Raw genomic sequence first — 7419 nt, forward strand, 5'->3', positions numbered from 1 at the left:
CTTCCTTCATTCTCTTGGCACATTCTGCAGCCTCCCCCTTGTTTTCTTTTAGCGTGTCACTTCTTCAGCACAATACGTCGGCGTTTGTGTTGCAGGATACATGGAGTGACAAGACGCAGAGCCTTGGGTGCATTTAAGGGCTTCCTGACAACATGATAGCAGGCATCGTCTTCTTTAGAGAGATCAAAAGTTGGCACATTTTTGCTAGCTCTTTGGTTCCTAGCAGCAGAAGCACCATAGTATCTGTCAATCTAAAAATATCCCCTCTGTCTCTCTTCTCTCTTCTCTCTTCTCTCTTCTCTCTCCTCTCTCTCTCTCTCTCTCTCTCTCTCTCTCTCTCTGTAATCAAGTTAGAACATTCAGACTGACATCTTTCCACAAAGCATCTGTGAATTTACGATTCCCCTCCCTCATTCTCGTTGGCCATAACAGATACGTATGCCCTTTACTCAACAGCAGGGAGTTCTGCTGTGGGTCAAGACACCTTGCTTCATGGGAAAACTTTGTTTGCTATTCCCACCACTGACTGGGGGACCCATGACCTTTCCACTTTTTACCCGGAGCATACTCGGGGCATCAGCCCTATTTCTAGGACCGTGTGTTTCTCATAGGACCAGTGAAATTTGCATTCATGATCTACTTCAAAGAGTTCTGACAGCAGTGGCTGGATAGAGTTTCATCTTGAAGGAGCCATCAGCTGAAGAGGTACAGGACCAAAGAGCAGGCTTCCTTCTATTCCACCCCTCCCCTTTAGTTTTGCCCTCAGATGCCAGGGTCTTACTTGGCCTAGGCAAGCATCTACCACTGAGCTGCACTCCAGCCCACCGTCACTACTGTCCACTGCCTCTCAGGAAGGGGCTCCTTTTCCCTCTGCCTCCCTGGGCCTCTGTCTTGCACAGCCTGTGAACAGAGAGAGCCAGCATCCAGGACTTCATTTTTCCATGATTGTTAATGTTATCAGCATCTGGCACATAGGATGGGCTCGTGCTTGTGGGAATTAGCATCTCTACAGTATAGAATTGAGGTTCCGAAGATTGGGTTGGCTCAGACAACACTGTGAAAGCCTTAGCTGAGTTTCAGCACACCTTAGGAACTTTGCAGAAGACCCAGAGAAGGACCGGAGCTTTAGTCCTTTAGCACCGTTGGAAGGAGCCTAGGACTGGTCTGTATGCAAATATCTCAAGGAGAGGCTTCGGATTGGTCCACTCGAGAGGGGCGGGGCATGCCCTTGCTGGTGGCAGGTGAGCCGAGCAGCAGGGACCAGGTGCACGCTCGCTGCACGCTCGCTCGCAGGCTGTTTGCTCTGTAGAGGCTCATCTCGGGCGATGCTCCTGCTCTGGGCCCTGCTGGCCCTCGGATGCCTGCGGTGTGGCTGGAGTAAGCCGGGGACAAAAACACCGGGTCGTGTCCAGGGAGGCCTGAGGGGAGTGGTGACACTCAGGAGAGTGGGAGTGGCACTGGGAATCTAATTTGGGGTGTGTGTGTGTGTGTCCCCCAAAGGCTCCTGCACTAGGGACACAGATATTAGCATCTGTAGTCATAGAAACTGATGGGAATACCAGCGTCCACCTCTGGGCTTGCCTCAACCTTGTGATGGGTGTTACCAGAACGGCAAGTTCCTGGAGTAGGATGATGATGGCTCATCCCGGGACTGAGGCAGGTAGTGAGGGGAAGCCTGAAAGGGTTGAAGCTGACAAGGAAAAGCCCTGAACTTCGGGACCTCACTGTCTTTCCTGAGAGACTAGGAAAACTAGTGGGAAGCTAATGGAGAGCTGCAAAGGGTCCGAGAGAAAGGAAAACGGATGAGGTTTGCTTGTTAGGGTAGACCTTTCAAAAGAAGAACTTGGGGAGGGGGGAAGGGCCCGTGGGGGGGGGGGGGCGGCAGAGAGACCTTCTAGAGACAGATAGAGAGCAGCAGCTGTCTGACTCTGGGGTGGTGTAGGCATGTGTCTGCCCAGGATGACCAGCACTGGTTATCTCCGAGAGAAGTTCATGGGATGGCCCATTGGGAGGACCAAACCCAGTGTTGGACCTGCAGCAAGAACTCAATGACTCCCATGCCTAGACGTCAGCTCCCACCCTCATTGCCTCCTCAGCTGTGAACCTCCAGCCCCAATTGGCCAGTGTGACCTTTGCCACCAACAACCCTACCCTCACCACCGTGGCCTTGGAGAAGCCTCTGTGCATGTTCGATAGCTCAGAGCCGCTCAGTGGTGCTTATGAGGTTTACCTCTATGCCATGGTAGACTCAGGTAAGGAACCTGCTTCCCTCCAAAAGGGCCCTTGACAGTCTAGAGGGAGGAGGAAGGGGTGGGGGTGGGATATTGCACGCCTGTGAAGGTCTCGGATGTCCTTGCTCATCACTGCTCACACACATGCTGACTCCACTGTGGCTGTGGCCCCAGACTGCCCTTGACAGGTTGGTGAGAGCGAGCCACACCAGTTTCCGAGTACCTGCCTAGTACCAGCTGCCTTGCCCACTTTAGAGCCACTGTCTGTAAGCAGTATGCAGGGTTTTATGGTGGAGTAAGGGATGAAGACGGGGTGGGGTCCCTTTCTGGGGCTCTGACAGCTACATTCTGATCTCACTGGCTTTTGAGCCTAGGTCTTTTTTCCTCAGGATTGCTCCCTGAGACCCAAACCAAAACCCTTTGGTACGAGCTCCTGGGTTTGGGGACCAACTACCCAGTAACAGCCTTTTAGTGTTCCCAGCATTCCATCCTGTCCACAGGCCTCTATTACAGCCTACATGCACCCAATCTGGGGTATTTTCTATTTCCCGGAAGTCCAGGGCCCAGAGATGTCAAGTGGTTGGTCCAAGGTCACACAGGAAGTAAAGCAAAACCGTGAGACCCAATATGGGTCCAGCCAAACCCATCTAAGTGTTACTGCAGTCTTTCCCATTTTGTGGGGGAAGGATGCAGGGCCGCCAGCTACAGGGGGCAGCGGTTTGTTGAGTTGGAGGGACACTGCGAGACAGTGAGTGAGAGATGGATCCAGGACCTCACAGTGAGGCGCTCCCGGTCCAGCTGCACTGTTACCGCTGAGCACCTGCCAATCACCCTAGTGCCCAGCACCAACCTGGACAGATTTGGACTCAGGTGTTTGAGTGAGTGTTAGCTGCTGAGTTGGAGTGACCAGGGTCCTGACTTCCTGTATTGTCTCTACAGCTATCTCCTGGAATGTGTCTGTGCAGGACAGCACTGGCGCTCCGCTGAGCACCACGTTCCGGCAAACCCAGGGTGGGAGGTCCGGCCCCTATAAAGCTGTGGCCTTTGACCTGACCCCTTGTGGTGACTTGCCCAGCCTGGATGCTGTTGGAGATGTGACCCAGGCCTCAGAGATCCTGAATGCATATCTAGTCAGGGTGGGCAACAACGGGACCTGTTTTTGGGACCCCAACTTCCAGGGCCTCTGCAACCCACCCCTGACAGCAGCCACTGAGTACAGGTGGGTGTCAGTAGCTGTGGGAGGACAGGAGACCCAAAATGGGGGAAGCCACACTTCTCAGAGCTTTTGCTCAGGGATCAGGGAGGATGGGCTTCCTTGTTTGCAGCAGGTACCAGAGACCCAACAGGGCCCTCCTAGGCACCTTACTCTGCAAACATTTTGAATCCTGTCTTCCCTTTCCTCTTTCCTCCCTCCCTCCTTCCCTTTCTCTTCCCCACACCCTCTTTTGCTTTGAGGCAGGCTTTCATGTAACCCAGGCTAGGTTTCACCCGAGGTGCTGCCTGGATTAAAGCCTTATGTGCACCATGGCCTCCCACATGCTGAACATATGCCCTTCCACTGAGCTACAGGAACAGTTCCCGAAGGGGGATTTAATTTTAAGGGTCACTAAACTATAGGCTGTAGATGAACTGGTCCTCAGACTGTCCAGTCCACTGTCTAGACTGGGACCTAAGTGGGCTATGGAGCTTATTGTCTCTGGGTCCTCTCTTCCGATTAGCAGCCCTTGTTTGTGGATTCTTGCACCTAAAGCATCCCTCATCCAAGGGAGCTGGTGCTGGTGATGGATGCTATCGGGCTGGTTTTCTAATTCTCTTTGTGACCCCCAAGGACCAGAGCTTCCAGGAGGATCTGTGGATTATCACCCAGCAGGGGTGTTACAGGTGCATAAAATAAAAGTGGGTGCCCCCAGAGGAAGGCTGAGCAACAGCCCCAACCATGAAGGCTTCCCAGAGCAGGTGCAGCCAAGCAGGAGGAGAAGCCAGGGGATATGTGGTCAAGTCCAGCATTCTTCTGTTGTCCTGACCTCACGCAGTGGCTGTCTCCTGGAAGACTTCCTGTGTGCTCCTCCATGGTCCTCCTCCCTTCTGTTTCCTGTGGCTGGGTGCACAGGTTAGACGAAAGTCACCCTTACTCCATCTTCTTCCAGGTTCAAGTATGTCCTGGTCAACACGTCCACAGGCTTGGTGCAGGACCAGACACTATGGTCGGATCCCATCCGGACCAACCGGCGTAAGTGTGTGGTGGAGGGTGAGATCCTTAGAACTGAGTTCTGGCTCTAAGCCTGGCCTATGTCCCTCACAGATCGGGGGGTACCTCCATCTCCATGCCTGACTAACCTGGTGGGATTCCCTAACAGCAGCAGCAGGGCCAGCCCTCCTGGACTCCATCCTAAAGGCCTGGCCTCTGGGGAGAGTGTGCATATGGGACTGCTTAGACCTGGGGCACCAGAGTGGGGTTGAACTCAGTATAGGCAGGTCTCTAAGGATCTGCATTGGTAGTGCCACAAATCACTTGCTCACTGTAGGACTTGCCCATTGTTTCCAAGGGCGACAATAACCAGAAAAATGGAGAGCCACCTCTCCTCTGGAGAGCTGCATGCCCAGCTTTATCTTGTTTAGACTGTGCATGCCATCCACGTCACCAGAAGTGACAAATACCTCACCTTATGCAAAAAGGGGAAGATACCAGAAACACTCAGACTTCGGGAAGGCATGAGAAGCGGAGGGGCCACTGGGCCAAAGCCTAGGGAAAGCAATTACTGCCCCGGGGCCCCTGGGTCACCCTGGATTCCGGCAGCCAAGGCAGGGGGTTACCTTGTCTGTCACTGAGAGAAGACACAGGGTGGTGCATTTCCTGGGGGATTGAATGGGCTGTCATCCTCTGCAGCCTCTCCCTACTTGGCCATCGACACGTGGCCGGGCCGTCGGAGCGGAGGCATGATTGTCATTACATCCATTCTGGGCTCCTTGCCCTTCTTCCTGCTTGTGGGTTTCGCTGGAGCCATCATCCTCAGCTTTGTGTGAGTTCTGCCAGCTGGGAGGGCAGGAGCCTGGAGACAGGGTGGCACCCTCCCTGGAAAGACTTAGCAGCCGGATCCTCTTAGACAGGACAGGGAGTAAAAGCAAGGGGCTGCTTGCCATGGTGCTGGTGAGAGCAAGCAGAGCCTTGGTATCTCAGGGTCATGTCCTTCAGCTGGCACGGGAGGGGCCCAGGAGAGGGAAGGACTCAAGTGCATCCCAGTTTGTGGGCAGTGGGCCCATTCAGACCTCAGTTCTCGGGCTGGGAGTGTAGCTCAGTGGTATGGCACTTGCCTACTATGTAGGAGGCTCTGGATTCAGTCCTAACACCCCACGAAGGAGATGAGCTTTAGCTGGGTTGGAGTTGTGTGATCTTAACAAGGTGCCCAGGTTCTCAGTTTCCCATATGGAAAATGAAGGCAATTGTAACATTCAGGGCAGAGTCTTCGAATTTCATCCCATGATCCTCTTTCAGGATCAGAGTATCTGCCTCCCCCTCCAGGAAGCCTTCCTCCTGGACTTGTCCTCTCTGAATGATTATTCTTGAATTTGATCTGTCTCCCCCGATGATCAGGGCACTCTGAGGACTTAGAACAATGGCCTCCAATTCTCCAGCTCAAGATGTGACACTGTCTATATAAGTTTAAGAAGGGTGACTCTTCTCTTCCCTTATTCCCGAGGCTTAGCATACAACAAGAGCTCCAAAAATACTGGCTTATTGAGATTATGTCCTGGGAGGCAATTCAATGTCTAAATTAGGGCCCTGAGAATTCGACTGGAGAAGTCAAAGTCTGCTCTGCCCCCTAATTCTGGCTCTCCTCTCTCTGCGTGTCAGGGACATGGGCAGTTCTGATGGAGAAACAACACACGACTCGCAGATCACCCAGGAGGCTGTCCCCAAGACCCTGGGGGCCTCTGAACCTTCCTACTCATCTGTGAACCGGGCCCCACCCCTAGACAGAGCGGAGGTGTTCTCCAGCAAGCTCCAAGACTGAAATGATCCTTGGCCCCAAGCCATCAGCCCTGACCTGTGGTTGGCAGCAATGCATTTATGCTCTGACTGGGCCAGATGTGAAATAAGACATCTTGGTTCAATGTCATGAAAACACTAAATAAAATCTTAAGTGTTAATGTCCAGAGTGAAAGGAGAAGCAGGGGATGGATATGTGGGTAACGTCACATTGAGGGGTTGGACACTGGGTCTCAGGAGGTGGGGACACTGTGTTCAAAACTATGGTGGTGAGAGCTGCCTGAGGACATGTGTATTGCTCAGTCCTGAGCTCCCACTGTTAGTCTCCCCATCTGTTAAATGTGCTGCTGGATCTGGCCTGTTACAAGGCTACCCTGACCTAGCTTCCTAAACCACTTTCCCAGAGAGCATCTTCATGTCCCTGTTCTATGCCTTCTGGAGAATGATCTTTGCTTTTGGTTTAGATTGAGTGGGTTTGGGCTGGAGAGATGGCTCAGTGGTTAAGAGCACTGACTGCACTTCTAGAGGTCCTGAGTTCAATTCCCAGCAACCACATGGTGGCTCACAACCATCTTTAATGGGATTCCATACCTTTTTCTGTTATATCTGAGGACAGCTACAGTGTACTCACATACATAAAATCAATCTTTAAAAAAACCATTAGAATGGTGGGTTTATTAGGTAGATAGCAAGCTCAAGCACAAGACTGAATAGCAAGAGGTATGTAAGTAGGGATGGTAGATAAATATCTATCCATCTGGATGGATGGATGGATGGATGGATATCTAGATAGATATCTAGATAGATATCTAGATAGATAGATAGATAGATAGATAGATAGATAGATAGATAGATGTAGATGATAGGTGATAAATAGGTAAGTAGATACATAAATGATAGGTAGATGATAGGTGAGAATAGAGAGATAGATGATATATAGGTAAATAGATGGATGGATGGTGGGTCGATAGTAGATAACCAGATAGGTAAATGACAGATAGGAGAGAGATGATGGATAGGCAGATAGAAAGTAAAACATTAAATCAGGCACTCAAAACAGCCATCAGAAACCAACTAGGGAAGGAAGCCCTTTAAGCAGCTGCCTTGGGCTTCCCACAGAGAGCCCCGGGGCAGGGTGGAAGACCCCATCAGGTGAGCCTTCCAAGTGAGAGAGGATGTCATCAAATTAGGCCCTCTCAA

General features: G+C 51.8%; 1 protein-coding gene across 3 annotated transcripts; it reads left to right on the forward strand.

Annotated features, from left to right (window-relative positions):
- Window positions 1–424: 424 nt before the first annotated feature.
- On the forward strand, window positions 425–6380 carry Upk3a (uroplakin 3A). Of its 3 annotated transcripts, none has more exons than XM_087557499.1 (6): window positions 425–705; window positions 2097–2252; window positions 3171–3450; window positions 4379–4461; window positions 5119–5251; window positions 6085–6380. In XM_087557499.1, exons 2-6 carry the CDS (start codon window positions 2186–2188, stop codon window positions 6242–6244), a joined length of 723 nt encoding a protein of 240 aa, XP_087413625.1. In that variant the 5' UTR covers window positions 425–705; window positions 2097–2185; the 3' UTR covers window positions 6245–6380. The 3 variants fall into 3 exon arrangements, with proteins under 3 accessions (XP_087413625.1, XP_087413624.1, NP_001123979.1); XM_087557498.1 differs by lacking the exon at window positions 425–705 and adding an exon at window positions 1263–1660; NM_001130507.1 differs by lacking the exon at window positions 425–705 and adding an exon at window positions 1298–1377 and having other exon boundaries at window positions 6085–6378.
- Window positions 6381–7419: the final 1039 nt, after the last annotated feature.

This window comes from Rattus norvegicus, chromosome 7, assembly GCF_021556685.1.
Source record: "Rattus norvegicus strain SHRSP/BbbUtx chromosome 7, alternate assembly SHRSP_T2T, whole genome shotgun sequence".
Lineage (NCBI taxonomy): Eukaryota > Metazoa > Chordata > Mammalia > Rodentia > Muridae > Rattus > Rattus norvegicus.

Coding starts and splice junctions, on each gene's coding strand:
- Upk3a (XM_087557498.1), top strand. CDS start 1,594: ATGGGTGTTACCAGAACGGCAAGTTCCTGGAGTAGGATGATGATGGCT. Junction 2,253..3,170: donor CTATGCCATGGTAGACTCAG/GTAAGGAACCTG, acceptor TTGTCTCTACAG/CTATCTCCTGGAATGTGTCT. Junction 4,462..5,118: donor TCCCATCCGGACCAACCGGC/GTAAGTGTGTGG, acceptor CATCCTCTGCAG/CCTCTCCCTACTTGGCCATC.